At 38.2% G+C, this 24469-nt stretch overlaps 1 protein-coding gene across 1 annotated transcript; it reads left to right on the top strand.

The window, feature by feature from the left end:
- Window positions 1-9880: 9880 nt before the first annotated feature.
- LOC131585948 (embryonic protein UVS.2-like) lies at window positions 9881-22733 on the top strand. Its single transcript, XM_058852627.1, has 11 exons — window positions 9881-9989; window positions 10151-10175; window positions 11137-11271; window positions 12560-12677; window positions 13237-13415; window positions 17087-17168; window positions 18094-18221; window positions 19949-20064; window positions 20481-20706; window positions 21753-21871; window positions 22437-22733. The coding sequence occupies exons 1-11, from the start codon at window positions 9921-9923 to the stop codon at window positions 22665-22667; spliced, it is 1428 nt and encodes a 475-aa protein (XP_058708610.1). The 5' UTR covers window positions 9881-9920; the 3' UTR covers window positions 22668-22733.
- The last annotated feature ends 1736 nt before the right edge of the window (window positions 22734-24469 follow it).

The raw sequence follows: 24469 nt of genomic DNA on the forward strand, positions 1-24469 counted from the left end.
TAGTTATAGCTGGATTTGACGTATTGCTTCGTGCATATAACATCTGGGTCTTGCACATGGAAGGAAGAGATTTTGATGTTTCTGTGATTAAATAATAATGTGTTACATTCCTCATGTATCAAGCACATTTTATGACCATATATCCCTCTTATTGGGAAAGTTCTTATCTAAAATCCATTTCAAATCTCTATTAAAGATCCTTCTGCATAAAGATAGAGCACTTACCCATTATCTTGTAGAGCTGTAATCAGTCTGCTCGCTTCTCTGAATGCAAATGCTTTTTGCTCAGTTGTATAAAATCCTGAACTCCAAACATCAGCTTGGCTTATTGTGTCATTACTTTTTGTTCTTTGTTGTGTTTCTTTATAGTTCTTTGAAAGAGCATTGTTAAATGAGGCAAGCTGTTTAATGCCTGTGACAGAGCCTCTCTCAACCTGTTACATGACAAGAAAATAAATACACTGAAGATGATATGAGGAGTCACTGAACTCTCGACATGGTCTGCTTGTTCTCAGAGCACCAAGAAAGAATGGGTTTCTATTTCATTATGGCAGGAGGTGTTCCATGAGGCTTCTATTAAATTACAAAGCACTTCCACCAACAGATGATGGCATCTTCTAGTGAGATTTTATACAAAATGGGTTGTATAAAAAAAGGACACATTGTTGGCAAGCAAGGATTCTTACAGCCTGATTTTTCACCTACATCTCATATCATTCATTCACATCCCTGCAAAAACTAGGTAGAAAATGCTACAACCTGCAAGGATGGCATAAATGATAAAGTAAGAAGAGCCATTATAGAAGCATAAGTATAATGGTTGCACCTCCTGCGCATTACATAATAGTTATAGGAGTATTCAGATATTAAATTTAGGACTTCATCACTGAGGTCATACAAAATTCTCACTAATTTCCATAGGATTTTTCTTTTGTTTCAGTACAGTAGGAATACATCAGATACCCCATCTTTTAACTCCCAAACTGGTGAAGAGTTTTGTTTTGTCTGAGGATAAAATTCTTTTTAATTAGAATTAATGTTTTTTGAAAATTAAGAAGATACAAATTTTAGTTTAGCTTTAAAATATAACAAAGATAGATTGTTCATGTAGTATATGGTTAACTTTGAATCACTGGGAAAAATAAACTAACAAGATTTGAAATCACTTCATACTAAATAAACTGTGAAAGCATTTATATTTATAGGTTTCCTAAATTAAAATTCAAATGAGATTAATTGCAAAATCCAGCCTAAAAAGTGACTGAAAGCTGCATTTCATCAAAAGCCATGTGTTTGGCAATAAAATCAGGTTTTGATAATTTTAATGAGGAGAAAAAACCTCAAATAAGCAAGTCTGAACTTTTGGCTTCACTTAAACAAAGCTGCTGTATTTCATATGACTTTAGTTATAGAGCACGAAGGCAATTTAATTTTTACGTAGGCTTCAAAGTCTTGCAATAGAAAACTGTTTCTCCCAAAATGCCAGGATATATAACTGGATTCACATATGGGCTTCCCAGATTTCAGGAATTTTCAGATTCATTTTTACTTTGAACTCATGCCAAGGACTTGGAACTGTACAGACAGCAAAGCTCTGCTAGTAGATTCTGCTGACATTTGGAATCACCAGTGACTTTTTCTCAAGATCTCAGAACAAGGCTCTTGATAATAATTCACCCCTACCATAAACAATAAAATTCATATCATAGTTTCTCTCTTTACAGGGTATTTTTGACCTGTTTAAGTATTTTTTTCCACCTACACAGACAATAAACTTTTTTACAGGAAGGAGACCCTGACATGATAATGCTTTCAGAGTTATGGTGTTTCCGATAACCTGTGCTTCTGGCCAACATCCTCTAATGAATTTATCATCCACTGTGTGATCTCCCCTCTCCAGGGTAAAGTTTCTTCTCAATGTTGACAGCAGGGATGAAAAATCAACTAGCTGCCTAGAATCTGTGGTCCAGAAAGAATACTAGTGGCACTGAACAGAGATACACTTTTATTCCAGTAAAAATTGTACCTCACAGTGTTAGGACATAATGGAATATTGACTTGGTTAACCTTCTGCTGAATTTCTGTGTTCCTTTTGAGTGAGTGGAATTTTCCTTTCCCCTGTTCTTTCAGAGATGAGAGATTAACATCAGTGGCTTGTTTCTCTGCTGGGCACTGTGTGAACTTTCCTAAGATCTACAGGTGTACTTTGGGCTATAACTTGGTCCAGATCTGCTTGTCCACTGCAGCTTTAGCCAACTGTCTCTGTGCTGCCTTCTTACTCCCTCTCCCAGGTAATCTTTCCAACCTGACCACTGATCCACAAAGCATGCACTGTCTTGCATTAGTTCCATATTAATGTTCCAAGTTTAATAATTCTAATAATTAATAATTAATTACTCTGGAATAGTGACAGTGTTGTTGAACTGCAGTGCTAGGAAATAGGCAGAGACCATCTACCTGGGAATCTCTAGCAAAAAGAAAAATTACAGTCAGTGTCACCAAGTTGATACAGTAACTGCCAGAGATGCTTCTCACACTTCTCACACTTCCCACACTTCTCACATAGGCACACTTTGTGTAGCTTTTAAAACTACCCACATTCAACAGCTTCTGCTCAAAACAAGTTTCCACCAAGAGCAGCTGACAATACACATGAATATTGATGGGAAAGTCCAATCACTAGGCAAAAAATATTTCTATTTTATTTTAATCCCCCAGACAGCATCCACAGAGGCAGGTCTGTGTTCATGCTGCCTTTCATGCCAGGCTAGGGCAGATGTCAGCACCTGGAATGGTGCCTAGGATGTTGAACACTTCAAACCAACTATATGTAATCCCAGAATGACTAGCAATAAACAAAGAATAGGGTTACACATTCCTTTATTTGGTGTAATATGCAATCCATGTGTACTTTTTGCAGTTTACAGTCAATACAGATATTGCAAGCTGACACAGGTGACTGCCTCTCTTCTTATAAATTAGGGTTAGAGCAAGTTCCAGTCTTCAGATGATAAATTAACTCCAGAGGACTGTCTTTCATTCTCTAGGTGCTGATCTCACTTTAGTAAGAACAGAGGCTCCCAGATAATTACTTGAAGCAAAAGCTGCATGAAAGAGGGAGTAACCATGAATTAAACGGTGCACTGGGGATGTCGTATGAACAGTGAAGGGGGCACATATATTAAAAAAATGCCTGGCAGTACATTAATCAAAGGATGCACTCTCATGTATTTCTGAATATTTAATTGGAGTTGCACACAAAGTGGATGACAACAATGCCTCAGAGCTCATGATATAATACATAACCATCATTTTGACAGGAATCCAGTTCCATCTCAGACCCAGTTCACAGCAGTGGATTAAAGGGTGTGGGGGAGGGAGATTCATACCTTGGCTTCAATACCAAACCAAACAAGAAGTATTTTGCACAGGCTGTTTAAATGCTTATTACAGACTTCATGCACCCTTAAAAAAACCCTTGAGAGCAAATGTTTGTTAGTGTTTGTTTGCTTAGGTGCTTGCAAGAGACACTGCCCCAATGCAAAACCCTGTGCTTCTGCCTTTATGCACTTCTGCTTTTATGCCTGCATATGGGGATTAGCACGTACAGTTAATCCTTTTTCTGAGCCTAGTGAAATGTGGTGGGACCATTACTGCCATGAAAGGGAACTTTCATCTCCTTCATACTTTTCTCCACTAATGGGCTGTGCCTTGATAATTATAGCTCTAAAAGGAAAAAAAATATTGACCTCAGTTTGCTTATTGTAGAGACACTATGGAGATAGGATACCAGCATTGCCCTGGAGATAAAAGCACAGGTAAGTTATATGGATTCTAGTAACTGTTGAAAAATATATGAGCTAGATAAAAAGCAAAATCCTAAAGGTCTCAGTTCTTCACTGCAGCAGGGAAAGTGCTAAGTTTGCACAGCAGAATTGCATAAAATGCTGTGGCAATTGTACTGTGGCTGTACTGAAAGCACAGATTCAGATACAACAGACAGAGATTCTGTCACTTTATTTTTCACTTCCTTCTTTCTTTGCTTTAATTTTACTGTTCATGAGTTATCCAGTTCTTCCAGCTGATAGAGGCAGCAATGTACCCTTATATAGTTGTTTCAGTTCCTTTTAATCATCAGGAGAAAGACAGTGACCAACATGAATTTTAATTTTTTTGTTCTAGTGGAATATTGGCATCTGAAATATCTGACTTAAATATTAACCAGCACTAAGATACTACAGCAGGTTCTTAGATTTCCCTGTTTAAGGTTTGACCTTAATTTCTGTGTAGAAATGAGAAAATAACACCTAGATGATTTGTAAGTGCTTAGAAAAGAATGCTTGAAAACTGGAGGCTCTGTTCCTTTGCAAATATTGCTTGTCAGGAATGTGTAGAGAGTGAGGACATGGGACTCACTTCTCGTTCTACTACTGAGAGATCCTGGATATGCTTCTCCAGGAGTCAGCATCTGAATTTCTTTATTGATGAAATGCAGCTATTCACCCCATTTTTCAGTGTAATATTTTAATATAGTTTCATGATAATTTGAATGAGATATGCTAAGAAAGTTCTGAATGTTATTATCTGGTTCTACTTTTTTTTTACTTTTTTTAACATAGCAGTGAGTCCCAAAACATGTGCTATGCCTACAAATACTCAGAGAAACTGAACCTATTTGATTTATGAAAGAAATGTTAGCTTTCTCCCAGGTGCTCAATGCTTACCCAAGTAAGAAATTTCATCTGAAAGTAGTCTCTTGTGTATGAAACCATTTTTTCTTTCTTGCCCTGAAAGCTGCTATGGAAAAGCATGTACATGTATATATGTTTCTGTGTTTCTTTAAAGTCCAAATTCTGGTTGCAGAGAAAGACCTGAAAAATGCACATTTGTAACATCAACCTTTAAAAAGATTCCCAAAAAGCAAAGAAGTGAGACAAGAGGAGCAACTAAAAGAATAAAAACTTGAAAATGGCAAGAAAATATTATTATCTGAAATGGAAATAAGATGTGTAATAGACATTGTAAAAATACAACAATCATGCTTAGATACAGGAAGCAGCAGAAATAAAGAAAGGAAGATCTGAATAGTGAAAATATAAAGCAATGTAAATTCTGACAAATGGCATCATATATCATGGGTTAAATGAGAATTTATAAAAACCAAACCAACAAAAATCAATCAAAGTTGATGGAATCAGTAGATAAGCAAGTAGCAAAGGAGAAGATAAGATTACTACAGCAAAGCTGTGCATCCCTTAGATTGATGGCCTACAGAGCAGAACAGGGATGTTCCTGATGAAACATTCCTTACAGTTGATCTGAGGAATTCTTACGTTCAAGAAGAATGTCTCAGAGAAAATATCACTGCTGACAAGAAAGGGTTTTAGCCCAAATCAGTGCAGTAAATAGTAACAAATTACTAGGAGCAGATGATGCTCACCCAGGAGCTCAGAGGCAGCTCACATATGAAAGTGCTCAGCTGCTGAGTGAGCTCTGTAAGTGCTGCTTAAATCACCACAGTGCCAGGGCTACAGGAAAGTGCCATCAAACGTTAAAAAGGATCCTGGATGAGCAATTGCATTTCTTCCATGCCATATCTTTGGCCTAGTCTTGGTCTCCTTCCTGGACCTCGGACATGTTTTGTCCTTGTCTTTAGTCTTGTCTCTGCCTTCAGCTTCTGGATGCAATTCACATCAAACAGGCTGTGCTCTCCTAGGGAGCCCCCCCTTATAGAGTAGCCCTTTTCTGGCTGTTCCCTTCTGGCCCATTTGTCTTGGTTCTCTTTCAATGATGTGTAGTTAAAGTGGAGCTAGAACAGAATAGGAGGATTATTTGGGTTCGAAGTAAAAGCTCCTAGGAGGACTCATCAATAAAACAAATCTTGAGATTTGGGAATCTTTTAGAGAAAATGGTGCAGTTAAATGGCCCATTTTCCTAATGGGCCATCAAAGCACCTCAGAAACACATTGTGGCATTTGTATGCATAATCTGTAAGTATCTGGAGGAGGTGCGTACTGCAGTCACAAGCTGCAGAAGCTAAACCAAAGTTTTGAGATGGTTCAGGCTAAAATTGGTGCATCACTTCTCAGCACAGCTTACAGGACAGACTCTTCATGCCTGTAAACATTTTTATGCAGGAAGCAGTTAGTGGTGCCTGCTGAGACAGGGATCAAAGGAGCGAACAGTGGTGATGGGGAATTCCTGACTGTTCCTGGAAATGTGTCCCACTTGCACAAAATCCAAACCACTAGAGAGCAGCATTAAATCAGGACTTCTGTTACATGTCTGAACATAAAACAATGCTTTAGTGTGATGTTTGCAGTTGGACACTGGCTTCTGACCAGGTTTTACCAGAACCAGGGAAGATATAGACCAGCCAGTCCCATCTGGCTCAGTCCTTGGGTATGTAGATATTCAAATACTGAAAACAACCTTTGTAAGTTGTCTCCAGGATCCCAACTTTCCCCATGCATCAAGTTCAAAGGCTTCAAGTTCTCTTCAGCCTACAGCAAATCAGAAAAAAACACTGTGCTGTAAATGCTTTTTGTCTCTAGGCATCATCTGGGGTTAAGGGTCACTGACCCCTGGAGTTATTTCCTGTGCAAAATCTTTGGACTTGCCCCTCTAACATTGTATCGTTCTGACACTGGAAAGGTAAAAGATAAGTGATGGTAAAATAGCAGAGTTCACACTGATGCGGGAGTTTGGGAAGAACAGAGTCTGCATACATGTTGTTTTTACACTGACTTCAACATAGTTCAGCATTGACTCTGGTGATTTTTTTTCTTTTAAAGAATAAATCTTTATTTTAAATAAAAACATACCTAAAATGTGAAAATATGTCAATATATGCAGTGGAATAAAATGCTGTAACATACACCTCAACTGACTAATTATATTAAAACTAGCATTCAAAGGCTTTTTGTATCAAGTGTATGCTTTGCTCAAAACCTTTTCTATGAAAGGTTTGCTTTTGCTGCCTGGTGACTGGGACAAAGTAAGGACCAGGGAACAGATTTAAATCTTATTTTTGTGATTTTGACTTTTTCCACAAAAGCCAAAACACTTTTGCACTTGATCAAGGTCAATGATTTAATTATTCTAAACTGATTAACTGACTGACAACTCAAAAACAGGAAAGCTCATTTTCTTCTCTCAGTTAATGAGGCATGAATTGCATGCTTTCACTAATCCTAGCATCCTGAAAGACATTATATCTGTAAACAGTTAACTCTTAAATATCATTAATTCTAAACACAAATGAAGTTTTGCATATGTTTTTATTGTTTAACACTTTTTAGCCTGTTATAATGTAGTATAATAGCTTCATTTAATGGCTACAGGTATTTTTAAATGCTCTTCCACAGAAGCTGACTTCTCCCTCAAAACAGCCTTCAAAAGAATTGTCATGTAGTAAGTGCAATGCTTTCTATAATTGTTACTTTAAAAACTAGGGATTTTTATGTAGTAAGAATAGTTGGCCTCTTTATATAGAGATATCTGTGATTCCTCCTCAAAAGTAATCAGCTTCCTAAGGTGAGCACACAGTTGACTGATACCAACTGTTTGTTCTCTAGAAATTACCTTCATAACCTTTGAGTGAATAGCTGAGGAACTGAGCTTTAATGTGATATTCCACTGGATACTGAGACATGGCCATTCACCTTCCTGAATTTTTTTTCCCTTCACAGGAAGGGAGCCCTTCATAGGTTCATTCACTCTAATGTTTTAGACAGGGAAAATGCCCCTGTGCTTTCTCATTATGGAAAAAAATGGGACATACAATACTTAATGCTTGTGATGATATGTGTTACTGATACAGAACTAGGGAAAAACCCTCTTCTTGAACACCTATAGGTGTTTGTTTTTTTCTGATTTTGTCATTTAATGTTTTGCCAAGACCAGCTTGGATTATATGGTAAAAGAATTGCCCATTCTCTGTAATGGAATAAAGGTGAAACTAATTAAGCACCCCCAAAAATGTAAAAAACATAATATTAAAATTTTTAAAAAATAGCAGTAATAAAATATATGGCAGATCAAGGTCAGTGTGGCCAAGAATGAGAACTGTCAAATGCAATGTAAGAAAAGGCATATGGGAGAAGTAAAGCAAGTTACAGCTGTGTAGTCAAATTTGGATAGATAATGAAACCAAGACCTGGACAGTATTCTGGTAGAATATCAAAGCAGATAATGTAGACAAGGAGGATCAAAAAGGAAATTTGCATCTATGAGACAACTCCTGATAATGTGCTATTGGGCGATACAAGACTTTGGTCTATAAATTGGCCTTGATAAACACCCAGTTGTTTCTGGCAGTCAGGAAAACTAATTAAACCATGGGATAAATCCCTTGCTTTGAGGGATTTTTTCTTCCCATGGAATGAATATGCAAAACTGTATGGCAGAACTTCAAAGGGCCCTCTCATCCCTACTTGCTGCACACCTGGAGTGACCCAGCTGCAGGCTCTCCACAGTGATCTGGTCTTGTTCTCTTGCTTTTATTGCCTAATAACTTCTGCTCTCTCCTCTGTCATTTTGTGATGTGTAGCAGAAATACACTCCTGTGACTCCTTCTGTCTCTCTTTTGAGCCTGATCTTGAATAGACACAGAGGTTGCATGGAACTGTACTGGAGGAACTCTAGTTAACGATGTAACAAACTAATGAGGACTTCTGAACTTCATCCTCTGATCAGCCAAACGAAAAAGGGTCCTTTTTATCTGCACCTCATTATTTTTCTACATGGAAATGATAAATGCAGATAAGTTGTGGAAGTCACAGAGATGTGTTTTAGAAAGCTGAGGAGCAAACTGTTAGTAGGGTAAAATGAAAACATTAGTAGCAAAGCTTTACATAATATCAGCTAAAATTTTCCTAGCAAAGTACTTCTCAGAAACAAAGGACCAGCCCATATATCTCTCTGGAAAGGCACTTGTCATCTTGATTTGCTGCAGATCACATAGGTTCCTCAAAATATTGTTCTTGTAGGAAATGTCAAAAGTTTTCTTGCTTGTTTCTTAAAGATCTGATACAGTAAATCTTTACGATTTTCAGTAGCTCCTCAGTATTTTTTCAGGGGATCTGCCTGCTATGGTGATGTTCATGTGGCTTTAGCATGAATATTCTAATTCTTTGGCTTACTCTTACAGTGTGAGTTTTCTAGGATTCAGCCTGCTTTTCTAGTCTTGTTTCTATTCATGGACATCAAAGGAAGGAGGGCTTCCCAGAAGCCGGGAAGCCAAAACTCTGTGACCTGGTGGTTTTATGTATTTGCAGACTCCAGATAGACACACAATTTATGTCAGCAATGATTATATTGCAAGATACCATGTTGGAAAAACAATTTCTGTCAACAATCAGATTCATCTCTGACTCTAACAGATTTTTAGTGCTCCTGGCCAGAAATGCTTGGCTGGGAGCTGTGCACAGAGGGGACAAGCAGATAGATGGGCTCTGCAGAGCAAACTAAGGCAGTAAACAGTGGTTTTAGTGGTAGTAAACTAAGGAGTTATTATCACAGGTAGTCAGTGTGGATGGATCAAAGAGTGCCTTGAGATGGAGTTTTGCTGTAAACAGACTGCTGCTGGATATCCTGTCCCTTGGTCAGCAGTGAGGGGACCTGCAGCAGCTCATGGCTTCTTCTTAGAATTAAAGATGAGTCACTTTAAGGTTACTGAATTTTCTTTCCTATTGCTCCACTTCCTCTGTTTTCTGAAGATAAATAAGAAATGAGAGCCTGGAAATTCTCTTGAGAGGTCCTGCAGCTTGTTTGTTTTGTGAAAATACTTCTTGTTATCTAATTTTGTTACTCTTGTTAACAACAGCAGCAGCTTTCCCATACAACTTGCCCCAAGTAAACTAACCACAATTTTGAGAACTGAGCTGCAGAGCAGAGAAGACCATCCTGGAAATTTGAAGATGAAGTGCTTTGTTCTGCCAACTCATTTAGCATTTCTCTGTAGCTTTGCACTAAGTAAACCTGTCCAGGTGTGTCCCTGCTCTGAGATGTTGAGAATTTACATTGCTGCTGCTGAGTTGCTCTATCTTAAAATTAATTAGAAACTCTTACTGCTGTGTTTCTGCTTGATAGAAGTTTTCTGCTATGGAGATGAGCATGTACTAAAATATACGCGCTCTTTTTTTTCCAGATGCCTACAAGAAAGGATGACTTAGGTGAGTTTGATTGTAATTATTATATAAAAACAAAAGGTTTTGGTGGAGCTGCCTCAGTATCATGATTTGGTATCTTTTTCTCTTTGAAAATGTTTTCTTTTCTCCACCATCAGTGGAAGGCAATCCACAGAACTCAAATGTGTTTTAAAATCACATTCAGTGTGATTTTTTTTATGCTGTTGTGATAAAGAAATTAAGAAGAATATTGAACAGTTGCTACATGAAATGTTTTTTTTCATATGTAGCCCTAGCAAATCAGAATATTTTTCACTTTGTTCTCTTTCTTATGTGATATATGGTACTTTCCTGTCTGCTATACCCAAGACTTCTGACATTTTTTTGCCTAATAACAGAGAGCTTTTGTCTGTGAGAAATGTATTCCCAGTGTTTTAATGTCAGAACTGAGGAGCACATCACAATGTCTTATGTCAAATTCACAGTTAACCTGGAAATTAATAGCTTGCATACATTCAATATGCATGATAAAAACAGTGATTTCTTTTGTATGTTTAATTATATTTTTACTGAGGTCAGTTATAATTTTTCTTTAATTCCACAAGCTCTAATGAAGAGAACAATGACTTATAACACTTAACATTCCCCTCTGAAAGCTCCCAAAGCTTCTTAAGCTAAAGTTTATTTAGTCACAACTTTGATTACAGCTGCACTATGACATTAATACTAAACTTTTTTAAATTTTATTTTATGTATGTATGTATTTATTTGTTTGTTTGTTTGTTTATTTATTTTTATTAATACCAAACTTTTCTATCCAGGAAGCAAGGCAGACCTAACCAGTCTAGTATACAAATCCTTCCTCACATTATTAGGAAGTGAACTTCAGTGAAAGGAGTTTCCAAAGATGCAAAATCTTGGTTAGTGTGTACCTCTCACCTCTCCTTCTGCACAAGTATTTGCCTTCTCAGTGCCTTGTATGTTCTTTATTTTCTGCACCTGCCAGGTGAAATAGCTGTGTATGAAGGAGACATCCTATTGAGAAGAGGGCGACGCAGTGCAATTAACTGTGAGAGCTGTTTATGGCCCAAATCACAAGACGGACTGGTCAAAGTTCCAGTTAACATCTCTTCTGATTTCTGTGAGTGTATGCCAATGGATGCTCTAAAGTTAGCCTTGATTTTCCTGTCCCTATACTCCCTGTTATTTTATGTTTCTCTGGCGTGCACTGAAAGCAACCTTTGCCCAAGTGAGAATTTATTTACACGTCTCTTTTTCTATCCTGTTAACCCCATGGAAGTTTGGCTAAGACTCCAAACAGATCACACTAAAATATGTGGTTACTTGGGCCAATAGTCAGGTAACTAATTGTAATTTCAAATATGAGCTCGGTCCTGTTAGCCCCCATGTACTTTGATATTTAGAAAATACATTAGAAGAGGCATAACTTGTTCACATTATAAATGTATTTTTGTCAAAATTGCCACTAGGAACATGTTTTTGAACTCTATAGTTTTCTTTCAAATCTCTCATAGAAATATTCCCACACTAGAACCCCTGTAGAGGCAAAAATGGAGGAAAAATCCTTGGAGATATTGTTTGCCTTTGTTGATTCCCTCTAGTCAGTCAATCACTCTGTCCTGTGCAAAATGTTGCAGGAGTGAATTCCATACTGACCCTTCTTTCAAGATCTTACCTTGAGAGAAAATGGCATGGAAGTAAAATACAGCCTGAGCCTGATTCCCTCTCCTCGGGAAAGGAACTGAGGAAAGCTCAATCTCTGTGTTACCCAGGCTGCTCCTCTGCCCACGTACCTCCAGAACTGCAGTATATACTCTTGTGGATAGGTGAGGGTTATTCCCTCTTATCTCCCTCTCTCCAAAGTTTAAATATTAGGAAATTGAGATACACATCAGTTGTAGATGAATCATAACTGAGGAAGCCAAATTAGGCCAAAATGTTCCAAAGTAGATAAACACTCTGATCTTTATTTGGGTACCTGAATAGAAACAGTGATCTTCAGAGCCTTGGCTGTCTCAAGTGATTCCAAGGGGTCTGTGGCAAGCATTTGCTCTTTCTGATAAACAAAACAGGGTTTTGGTGCTTAGCTACAATCAGATGGCTCATTTGGGATATTTTAATCCAATTATTTGTATCTGATACTGCCTCATTTCTTCTGTTCTGTCTAATGGAAGACACAATGCCAATCTTTTGCTTTCCATCAGCTGTCTCCTAAATAATATGGGATAGCTGTAATTGTTATACTTCCCCGTAAAAGTCCAATCAGTTTGAAGATCTCCTTTTTTTACTATACTTGTATGATAAAGAGCTAATGACTGCTGTGAAATTTTGAAGGAATGTACCCCATCAATGCACTTTGGTTTTTGATTAACCAAGAAAGATTTCTCCTGGCCCCCTTCTCTTTCTAGCAATGACAGAGAGGTCTTGGATTGCTGATGCTCTGCAAGAGATCTCCACACTGACCTGTGTGCAATTTGTAAATCGCACTACAGAAACAGACTACGTTTATGTTGAGCGAGGGCAGAGGTAAGCTCCCGTCTTCTGAGAATGGCAGCACTCAAAAGGTCTTTCAGATTCTTCTGGCTTGTTTTGAATTTTAGTAATTGGTTTGGGGTTTTTTTAATTCATCCTAGCAGTAAAGATTTAGAGACAAAGTGCAATTTTTCATTTTTCTTTAGATATACTGGTAGTTACATCAGCTAATAGGCTGCAGGAATAAATGTGTGTGTGTGGATTTAAAGATAATGGGGTGTAATTCAAAATAAGAAATTTTTCTTAATTGTTGTAAACATTTAAATAAGTATAATTGCTTCAGGTTCTTTGCTTAACACTTTATACTCTTTCACCTTAGTTTGATATAGCAAATTTACTGGTTTAAAGTTTGCCATCCTCATCACAAAGGCTTCATTTCCCTCCCACTGTGTCATTTGACAGCTTCCAGAAGCCTAGATATCTCATGCCAGGGACTATTTGCATGTCCCCTGCTGTGGCTGCATATCTAGAGAACCTTGGTGACATAATCAATGCATCTATATATTTGTATTTGTAAATGTGATCCTTTTGGTTATTGATTGCTTCTTCTCAGCTGCTGGTCTTACTTTGGAAAGATTGGAGGACGTCAAGCAGTAGGTCTGGTGAAAAATGGTTGCATGGATAAAGGAGCAATTCAGCATGAAATGAACCACGCACTGGGTTTCATCCATGAACAGGCACGGAGTGATCGGGACAGGTTTGTCAAGATTATGTGGGAACACATAGTGGCAGGTATGTCCACTAAATCTTAAGAGAAAATATATCCTTACAGTTAAAGGAGAATGTTTCTCCTGTGAACAAGAATGCAAGTAAGGAGCATGATTAATGCTGGCTGAATTGCAGCAGCAGCAGCAGCACATTCAGTGTGATGGAATTTCTTGTTCAGTGTTTGTATTAAGGGAATTTCTTGTTCAGTGTTTGTATTAAGGGAATTTCTGTGGCTACACCTATGTCAGTGTGAAAGATGCAGCCTAAAAGTAGCTCTATATTCTTATTTTGATTGCCATCTTGAGCCCAGACCCCAAAATACCAGGATCATCAGGATTACAAAATGTTATTGCAAAGACAATGGCCAGAAGGTGAGGCTATGGGACCCTTAAGTGAGGGGGGTGAAGTGTGACATTCAAGATCATGATGGGGAATCACACAACAATTCTATCCCGGGAAAGCCATGGAATTAGGGGAAGGCAGCCAGTAGGCATCTTGGCAGTGAGTGAAATACACATATCCTAAAATGTGTATGAACAAGTGGCTCAATGTGGAGGCTTTGGAAACACATGCAAACATTAGCATTTGCAAAATTCTGGGACCTGGCTTGATGTGAGAGGAAAGACTCAAATTATTTCCTCCTTGTGGACAGGATCATATACACATGAAAAGAAGGAGCCGTGGGGAGCAATCAGGAGTGGTAATTCTGTAGAGGAAAAATGAGTAGATACTATTTATGGAAAGGAATGCAGAATGAAAAGTTTGGGCAGGTGCCCAGGATCTGTGTGCTGGGAACATGGGCTCATCATATACAAGAGCTGCAGGTTCTGGGGAGGAAAAAGTAGAGAGAATGGCAAGAGATCCAAGGGAAAGTGAGACAGTGGTCCATAGAAGGAAAATACCAGAAGAAAGTATGCAGGGAGTCACTTGTCTGACATCTGTTAGAGAGCTGAGTAATCCATAACAATTGTAAAAATACAATAGTCAATTTAGTTCATTATAGAAAATAATAGTAAATGAGGCTGGACAATTGAATACTAAATTCTATTAAGTCTCTTCAACAAATAAGATAATCAACTATTCAATATCATGCACAGCTAAAAATATATTCATCTTCTTCTCCAGATGGAACTTGATTGTTTTTATTGCAAATTCCTAACACACTGTTCTCCAAACTTTCTTCAGCTATTCCCATGATATCCTAAGTAAATTCCATTTTTGTTGTTCTTTATTGAGGTTTCAGCCCTAATGTTAAGGTATACTTTTGCTGTGAGTTGTTTGCCATTGTACAACAAGGGTGTACCATGTTTGAAATGTCAGCAAAAGATGTGCTAGGAAAGAGAAGTTGATCTTTTCTAAAGTTCATTACACACTAAATACACTAAACACACATAATCTTACACTAGTTTTGCAAAGGGAACTCCACAGGTTCAGATGTCATAATTCCTGAAGGATACACATGTAACCAAGCTCTGATTCAGGCACAGTATCATGAAATTATAAATGAGGAGGAAGAGGTAAAGAGGACAAGGGTTTTCCAAAGGAGATGAGGTATATCACTGGTGTTTTGGGTGTTCACCATGGGTGGAGAATGAGATGATTGTTGTGGCAAGGGAGTTGAAATGCAGAGTGCACAGCTCAAGCACTGTAGGGAAAAAATGCAAAGATATGAAGGGAAAAGGAAATAAAGAAAGAGCTATGTTCATGAGGACTGTAATGTTAAAACATGCTGCTGTTAACAGTGCTGATGCCAGAGCTCCTGCTGACCCTGATGGTGCAGAACTAGACCTCAAGACCTTTTCCAGCATGTCAGCTTACTCACACAAGCTGTTTTCCTTCTGACAGGACTTTCATATTGTGAATATTTTCTGGCTTTTGTTTTTATCCAGCAATTTACCTTGGAAGCCATCCTACTTCTTTGTTTTGACAAAATGCAGCATGATTGGTTGTTGTCCACTTAGCTACTGGAAACTCAGTTTGTTTTTCCTACACTTTTGTGGAAAAAAAAAAATATTCAGAGTCTTCAGCCATAGTTTCTTTTTCAGCTCTTCTGAGTCATTGCACTTGTATTCTGTCAGAAGTAGAGTTTTTTTCTTTTTTGAGAATAGAAAAGATGGGGTAAGTCCCCAGATATGTGCAGGTCTAGACAGCCAGATCTCTCTGACATGTGATGAGGTAGGTAGTAGTTTGCTGGCAGCACCTTAGTCCAGCCAGGATGCTGTCACTTTTTCTTTATTTAGCAAACTAATTCAGCAAAGCACTTCTGTGCCAAACAGCCATATGCTTCAATGTTTCACCACGTTTGAACTGTGTTCTCTGTTCATCACCTCAAAAAAAGCTGCACACTAGCTGATAATTCTTTCTGAAGTCAGTGTAGCAGATAAGAGGGACTGAGATTAAAACAGAGTCAGGAAGGCCAATACTGTTGAGAAACAGTTTAAGCCTTGACTGAGTTTTACAGTTATGAAAAGCTCCAAATTCATGTTTATCCACAAATTTTCTGTTACTTGGGATTTCAAATCTTCTCTTTCATCTCTTAGCCCTCAGTCCAGGACCAGTGCTGAAGAACATTACTGTCTGAGATCTGCTCTGGCTGCAAGCCTGACAGCTGTGTTAATCTCAAGGATGTCCAACTCTGAACTTGTCCAGATGGTCTGTGGTTTACAAACCACATTTGTAGTTACAATAATGAAGGTACAGAACTGGAAAGTAGTGCTCAGTGGCTAGGGCTTTAGTCTTAATGCCAGGCTGGCTGCATTCAGCTCGCTGCTCTGACAGTGCTTGTTTGCCTCTCTCACCATGGAGAATTACCCAGCATGTAATTCATATTCATGATCTCCAGTCAGTGAGAAAAAAAAATGTTTTCTTCATATGAAACTCTCTCCAACTGTGTCTCTCTTTCTTTCCCTCTTGTCTGACTATCCTGGAAGCCGTAAGGAATAGCTTCAGTGCCTAACTTGGAGAAAGAAAGCTAGGTGATGTGAAATCCCGTCTCTGTCCCTGGGCCCCAGCCCTGTACCACTGTAACACCTTCTTATCTCATATTGGCTTTTTAAGGTTAAACAGATGAAAAGTGATGAGATGCTCAGCAGCTGTTCTGACAGAATTTGTTTTTCTGCTTCATGTGAGTCATATCACTTCACTCTAGTCACTACTGAGGGGTTTGACCAGAGACAAAACCAGAACATGTCCAGTAGCACAGGCTCTGGGGCAAGTAACAGGGAAAATGTATTCCTTTCTTTTGTGGCATTATAACCCTATGGTGGAAGGACTCAGCAAGACATCACCCATGCATAGCTCTGAATTTTTCACCTAGGTGGTCAGCCAGATTTCACTCTCAAGGTATGCAGCTTTGGGGACATAGTTTGGATGATTATGGTATTCAAGATGATGCACTGAAATGTATTTGGAGACACCCTAATGAAGATGGACAGAGGAATATTTTGCTTCAATAATAGAATGTATTCATTAATAATATCAAAATTTATTTTATTAACTTTATATTCTGAAACCTACTAGACTGTAAAAATGGATTTCCATGGATTTCAAAAATCTCTAGTGGTTTTGATATATCCAAGATCTCATGAGAACACATATTGGTATCCTATGTTACTCTCTAGATTATGACAGCAGGGAGTGTACTATTAGAGCAGTAATAATTGTTCTGATTGAAATGTTGCTTTCCTACCTTACAGGGGAACAAGGGAACTTTGGAAAAATGAATTCCAAAAACCTGGGCCTTCCCTATGACTACTCTTCAGTGATGCACTATGGCGCGTAAGTTTGTGGAGATATCCTTTCAAAGGAGCAAACAGCTTTCAGATCTTCTGCTCAGATCTAGGAAGAAGAAGTTGCTTGTTCAGGGAGTGACTTTTGCTGTTCATTTAAAATTCAGTGCATGGACATAATTAAGGGTGAGCATTTGTCAGCAGGATTCATGGAAAACAAGAGTTGATATGGATAGAATCAAAACATAGGACCAGATTTTCTTCCAACATACTCTTGCCTCTTGCTAAAGGCCTTTAACACGGCTGTGGCCCAAAGTCTAACTACTGAATCACTGATCTAAACCAGTTCTGAAGTTTAAATTATTTTGTAAATGTAAATGTCGCATGTAGGCATGTAAATGTAGTAACAGCTGATCATAGACAACAACATTCAAGTACAGAGGCAAGAAAGATGCAATTTTTTTATATCATTGAGATGTTGTGTGTTGCCTTATGTTAATCTGGGAACACTGTCTAAGGCTGTGTTTTAGTCCATAATGTACAAGCTTGTATCATGCCCTTCATTTCCACAAGCAAGTAACAATTTCTGAACAAAACTGTGAAATAAAACTGGACTAGCAGGAGGCAGGAAATTGCAAATAGCAAATTGGCAATTAGTAACTGAGACAGAACTATTTCTGCTCCTCTGCCTCAGGAACCAAGAAAGTGGGATTCAGTCCATTTTGCTTGACATTGGTGAAAGGCATTTTCACTCAGGACAGAGCAGCTTTTTCTGCTTGTTTGCTTTTACCTGCTCAACACCAAATATCTGCTACGCTGTTCCTCTTCAGGGAGGGCTACCAGGTCTCTGAGAAGCTTCTTGTCCATTTCCATTAAAATTCTGTTTATGTGGTACATGAAAAATGATTATGCAGTTAGAGAACTTCCCTGTCTATGAAAAGCAATCTAGAAATGTGATTTCCTTATTTCTACAGGTATGATTTCTCCAGCACTCCAGGAAAACCAACTATTGTACCAGTTCCTGATCCCTCTATACCTATTGGGCAGAGAGAAGGGCTGAGTAACTTGGATGTAGCTAAAATCAACAAGCTGTACAAGTGCAGTAAGTGTTGTAGGTAGAAGGCATGTGAATACTCCTGATGTCTGTAGGCACTGACAGACATCCCCCAAAAGAAACTTTATTTAGCAAACTAAGGCACACAGTCCCTTCACTACGTCTCTCTCACCCTACAACACAAAACTGAACTGTCCCTGTGCCAAACTACTGCCTTCTTGGAAAGGACAGTTTACTTTCAATAATTCACTCTCATTTTGAGTTATCCTCACCTAATCCTGCTCTTTGAGATAAGCAAAATCCATCAGAGAAGTCATGGTTGCTGCCTCTGTCAAAATCTCATTTCAGGAAAGGTCTGAAGGTTGCAAAGCATGTAAGCTTTTCCTCAGCCATGAGTATAGCTTAGAGTCATGTGCATCAGTAGTGCCAGCAGATTTGTGATTTCTCTTAATTAGAAAATAACTGCAGGGCTGTAAGTATGGGTGCCATTCAGCCTGATCAGAACACCTTTGAGGAGAAAACCATTGGCATGTATAGATATCTACTTTCTTGCCACATCCATTTTTTAACTCATGCCTGTAATATCTTCAGGTCTAGAAATACCTAGCTTTCCTCTGTAAACAGGAACTCTTCAGCCAAGATACACAAAACATCTTGGTATAACATCACGCTCCTGCACTGCATGGGCTTTGCTTCAACTACCAGGAAAAAGGCTAATTGATTTATATGGTATTTGACTTTTCTGAGATGTTATTCAATTAGTTTCCACCAAAATAGCAAGAAGCATTAACAAGATCTAAATATTAGTGTACTGAATTCTGCTCTTGTGTTAGAACTTAATTAAAGAATTTGAATTGAGAAGAAATCAGCATTTCTTCAGCTGGATTGTTAGGTACAGAAATCATTGCTGAGAGTGGTTCTTCCAAATTCGCAACTGCAGATATAACTTCACAATTTATGTGTCTCAAAGATAGTGATAACAAGTATTTAGCAATATTTATTCTTGACAGTGGGACTGGGAATGAATCACACTTCAGTACCATTACTATGCAATTTCATAATTAGATCTGTATGTTTTGGAAGAAAAGGATTAAATTTTAAAAAAGACGAAAAATTTGGGAGCTAAAGAAACCCATAAAAAGTCTAGTTGTCTCAGGAAAAGTAGGAAGCAAGAGAAAAATGTCATAAATTCCTGTGAGTAGATGTCATATATTCATATTCTGTAATTTGGGGAATTCAATAAAATGCAAAAAATTAAGATGTGAAAAGACAAAAGACAGATGAGATCAGGCTTTGTATACCAGTCATTAGGTCTGTAGGTTGACTTCAGTGCTCTTTGCTACTATCTTCTCTCAGTGACTACCTCTCTCAGCTTTGACAAAATCTTGTTTTCAAGCTTGATTTTTGTGCACCCTTATGAATACACATACAGCTGTGGATGGAAATTGATGTACTGCTGTCATTGAAAGTACTTCTGTTGATGAAAGTTCATGAAAGACCCAGGCCTTTTTTAGTAAACTGAAATATGTGAGGGAAGCCCTATTGCCTTTCAAAAAAACATTAGTAGCTGAAACAGGTAAGCACTTTAACTACCTTTATTTCACTTGGAGGTTTTCAATAACTTGCATAGCAAGAACAGCAATACAGTTGTAAGCATTATAATTAATTTAGACAAGTTTGACTGCTGCAAATGATTGGAGAGACCTGTCAGGCATTTTGGGAATATTTTTGTGCAGTTTTCATTCTCTTCAACACTGTTTGGTTCTTCCCTTCAGATTGCTGTAGCTCTGTGTTGCCTAAACCCAAAGGCTCGTTCTCCTCTGTCAATTACCCATTCCCATACCCGAACAATAGCAACTGTCTGTGGTTGATCCGCATCCGTCGAAGTAAGGTAACTTTTATTAGGAGAAAAAAGGGTTGAACCACAGTGTCCAGGCTACACAGCATTATTTTGCTACCATGAGTAACTCCTGGGAGTCAGTTCATGGATCAAGACATTTATTTTGTTATGCAGTAAATTAAAGTCTCAACAATTTTCATAAGAGTTAAGACAATTAGCGGGATTATTTCACTCGATGTTTATGCAGTTCAGATTGGATGGCTTTTCAAAGACAAGCAGTAGTGAAACATCTGTCTCTGGGATCTGAGTAATAGGACAACTAGGTGAAATCCTGTCTTCTTTTTATATGGAAAGTAAGGTTTCAGTAATACAGGGATAGTAAAATGAATATGAAGGTTCATGTAGATGGTTTGAGACTTTCCCTGTGTATAACATTAAACCCAACTTTTGCTTTTTTGTTTCTCCAGATTTTCCTGCAGTTTGAGGCCTTAGATCTCCAACACTCCTCAGACTGTTCTTCTGACTATATAAAAATTTACAATGGGAACAGCAAGAGCTCCCCTGTATTGCTGGACAAGTACTGTGGGAAGGCTCCACTGCCCTCCTTAGTGGCATCTGGATCGACAATGCTGGTAGAGTTTGTAAGTGATGAGAGCATTACAGCCACAGGATTCAGAGCCTCCTACAACAGAGGTATGAACAACACACCTTTACAAAGCCTGGAGAACAGCATTAGCATTACATTTGTGCAGAAGAAGTGAAAACTTTTACTATACACTACAGAGTGGGTCTTTTTGCTGTCATTCTTCACACTTTCACAGCAAATGGAAATGCAGAAGGGTAGGCAATGATGGGTCTGAAGGTTCACAGGAAACAGAAAATGGGATGTTGCATGGGTCTTATGTTTGTTATCCTGAGGTCTCGCTCACATTCTTCTGAGAGCCTCTGCTAGGCTTCTTCATATCTCCAGAACAATGTCTTTAAATAAAAACAATGCAATGACTGACATTAATAGAAGAAGTGCAGCCAAAGAGCACAAAGTCTGCAGAATCAACAAAAGACCTCAATCAATGGGTTGCAAAGCCTTTATCTGGACAAGACATTATTCAAGGTTTTGTGGAATTTTACGCAGCAGGAGAGGTACTGACCTTGGGTACCTTACACCTTCTGAATTAAAAGTTTTCTTTATGTACATGAAACACAGTACTTCCCGTAGACATGTGAGGAGTGCTTTTTTTGCAAACACAAATACATTCTGGACTGCCAGACCAAATTCTGTTGTGCTGTGACATGCTTTCAGCAAGAAGGCAGTAGCCCAAAGTTGCTTTATTTCAACTGCAAATCCAAACTTCTTTAGAGCATAAATTGAAGAAATCTTAGAAAAATGTTATTTTTACTCTTTTTGCTTTATTCAATGGAGTAATTTCTAGAAAGCACTAGCTCTAGCTTGATAATGCAATCTTGAATACTTGAGCTGCTTCTTTTCTGAAGGGCAGTTAGTGCCACCAGAATGCTATGCTAATATGGGAGCAGTTGATTGAAAAGACAGATTCTAGTTCCTTCAGTACAGCTGCTGGTACAAATACTACGTGAAGAAATAAGGTGCTTCAGCAGTAGATTTTCATGGTAGCACATTTTTTTCTTGGTTTGAAGAAATAATACAGTAGGGTGTAAGCAAGCTCATTTATACTGATAAAACACTCTTCTTAATATATCTGATTTTCTCCTTTACTTCTTAGTGAATTGTGGAGACACCTTCAGAGATTCAAAAGGAGTCATCACCTCTCCAAACTACCCCAATAAATACCCCAAAAACCGAGCATGTTTCTGGGTCATCACTTCTCCAGTAGGATACAAGGTAAGGCACAGACAAATTCATTTGTGGGTTTCATCGCTGTTCTCTGATGAAAGCTCTGTTTCCCTTGAAGAATAAGAGCTGTTATGTCACTTTTTCAGCAGGCATTCTCAGAGTAAAAATGTGAAAGCAAAAATTAATTTTAAGAATTTATGCTGGATCTTGGTATCTATAGCTCAGCAAGGGAAAACCTTTACAAGTGCAAGTGAACTCTTATCAATCTAGCCTGTACCACAAGGCTTTGCTCAAAATAATCCCTAGACAAGAGCTCCCACTAGAAAACTGAAATATCACACAGTGCTGTTTTTATATTTCTCTAGAGGAAAGAATGTGAAGCATAGAAGATCAATCTTGTCCCTTGCTTCTTCTTCCAATCCAAATACTGATGAACTAAGCAAATAATTTGTTACTAATTTGCATTGCCATATGGGATCAGGATGTGGTGCATACACAGAATAAAAAATGGTGCCTGCACACAAGGAGTTTAGAGTATTTGTTGTTGTTAAAAAATGGGTAAGAAAAAAGCCTGCAACCCAGAAACAATGTGCTTTGGTTGTATTTTCTCCAGATCTCTCTCAAAACATTATCCTTTGAGCTGGAATATAGTGACAGATGCATCTATGACTACTTGCTCATACATGATGGAAGCCGCCCTACATCACCTGCAGTTGGCCCTTATTGTGGGACAGAGAAGGTTGCAGACTTTACTTCCACTGGGAACTTTGTGCTGGTTGAATTCCACAGTGATTTAGTGTGGGAGTTGCCTGGATTTGTGATGAGTTATACATTTGCTAGGTAAGTACAATACAGATGGTGTTCGAAAAACACAGAACGAGAGTAAGAGTCCAGCTAGCCACAGGTAAAAGTCAAGATGCCACCAATTTCAGAAAAAAAATATAGCCTGATACCTTTAACAAGCATGAAGTTTGACCTCATAGTCTTACAACTACAGTTAATTTTCATGGTGAATCACGGAAAGAAATGTTCCTGCCCATGGGATGCTTCTGTCTGAGACTGTATGCTTTTTATTATAGTATTCTCATTGCTGGTGTTGCATGGTGAAACACAATAGCAGAGCTGAAACTATGTAAGCAGATGTCCAAGAACTTCTAGTGGTAGAAACTATGCCCATAAAAAATTTCAGAACATGGCTATATAGCAACTTTAACCTGTATTCTGGCAAACGCTATCACCCAACCTTAATGTGCATTCCAGCATGCATACAGAAAAATCTTCAGACACATTTATTTATGTTTTGAAGCCAAGATCACTTACACAGTTCATATAGGCACCAGAGCTTAGCCTAGAAATCACCACTTGACACCAAATAAGTGGTGTCACGGAACAGCATGACATACAGTACCTCAACTCAAAGATTTGCACTACTCTGTGAGGTGAACCAGGTCAGGGAACAGATTTAACTGAAGAAACTAAAGTTGAGTGGCAGGAACAAGCAGTGAGGGAGAAGTCATGGAATGAAGCACCTATTGTTGTCACTTTGCTGTGGCCTGAGTCAGGTATTGAAATTGTCCATAAGGTGTTACCAAAATATTTTTTTTTTAAATGAGGCCTGAAAACCTAATGCAAAGACCATTGACTTTTCTCTTTGGAGAGCATTTTAGGTGTGAATTACCTTGTTTGTAGAGAGAAATCCTCCTCTAAGGAGATGACTGGAGTAGAGAAAGAAATCACCACTGTAAACACCTAACACTTTGGCTTGATTTGATGAATTCAGAATTAAATGCTAGTGCCAAACTGGGAGATGCCAAAACATAATGAATAATAAAAGATTTTGCTGAAAGTATGTCTTTGTGAAGAAGAGCATGTAGAAATTGTCAATTTGCTTTCCTAGTGCAGCCAAGAAAATTTTGAATTATGATGACTTTGTAGCAGTGGGGGGCAGGGGTTTAAGAACTGTAAGGTTTTGCTTTTTAAGCACTGGTTAATTTTCACCTACAGAAGAAGGATAATTGATAAGTTGTGGACATCAGGGTTTAAAGCTTGCTTGCATCATGGTGGGAAAGTGCATGCACAGCAGGCAAGAAATATTTCTATTTCTTACAAACTCCAATCTTATGGCTATAAAAAGAATTTCTTCATTTAATTTGGCTCACTATTTAGATTGGCATATTTTTGGAAAATGTAACCATTTCATCAGCATGACAGAAAATTAAACTCTACTTCTATTTTTAAGTTCAGCTTCACACTGAAAAAATGCTAATTCTTCTCCTTGAGTCTGAGGACTTTGATGGAGGTGCAAAAGTAACAACTCCATGACAACTCTCACTGTATAACAAAGTTGAATGGGTCCCTGTTTTAAACAGCCAGTGCTGAACAGCTTTGTAACTTGAGTATTACTTTAGATTCCTTTCCCTTGGTCTGATGTGGAGCTCTAGATACATGCAATGTTTTAGATGTTCACCCGTATTTGGTAAAAGAATGAACAGCATATTCCAAAAGCAATATACCACATACAGGAATACTGGTCTTGCAATTTGTCCCTAGAAATATGCTTTTAAGTAGGACATTGCCCAGGTATAAACACACTTATGTTCTGAACTATATGAAGGAAGAGTAACCAGCTAGTAGACACAAGGGACA

Source organism: Poecile atricapillus, chromosome 1 (genome assembly GCF_030490865.1).
Source record: "Poecile atricapillus isolate bPoeAtr1 chromosome 1, bPoeAtr1.hap1, whole genome shotgun sequence".
Taxonomy (NCBI): Eukaryota; Metazoa; Chordata; class Aves; order Passeriformes; family Paridae; genus Poecile; species Poecile atricapillus.

Excerpts from the sequence above, each read along its gene's own strand:
- LOC131585948 (XM_058852627.1), top strand. The coding sequence starts at position 9,921 with ATGAAGTGCTTTGTTCTGCCAACTCATTTAGCATTTCTCTGTAGCTTT. Across the intron at positions 9,990-10,150 it reads CACTAAGTAAACCTGTCCAG|ATGCCTACAAGAAAGGATGA; the intron begins GTGTGTCCCTGC and ends TTTTTTTTCCAG. Across the intron at positions 12,678-13,236 it reads TATGTTGAGCGAGGGCAGAG|CTGCTGGTCTTACTTTGGAA; the intron begins GTAAGCTCCCGT and ends GCTTCTTCTCAG.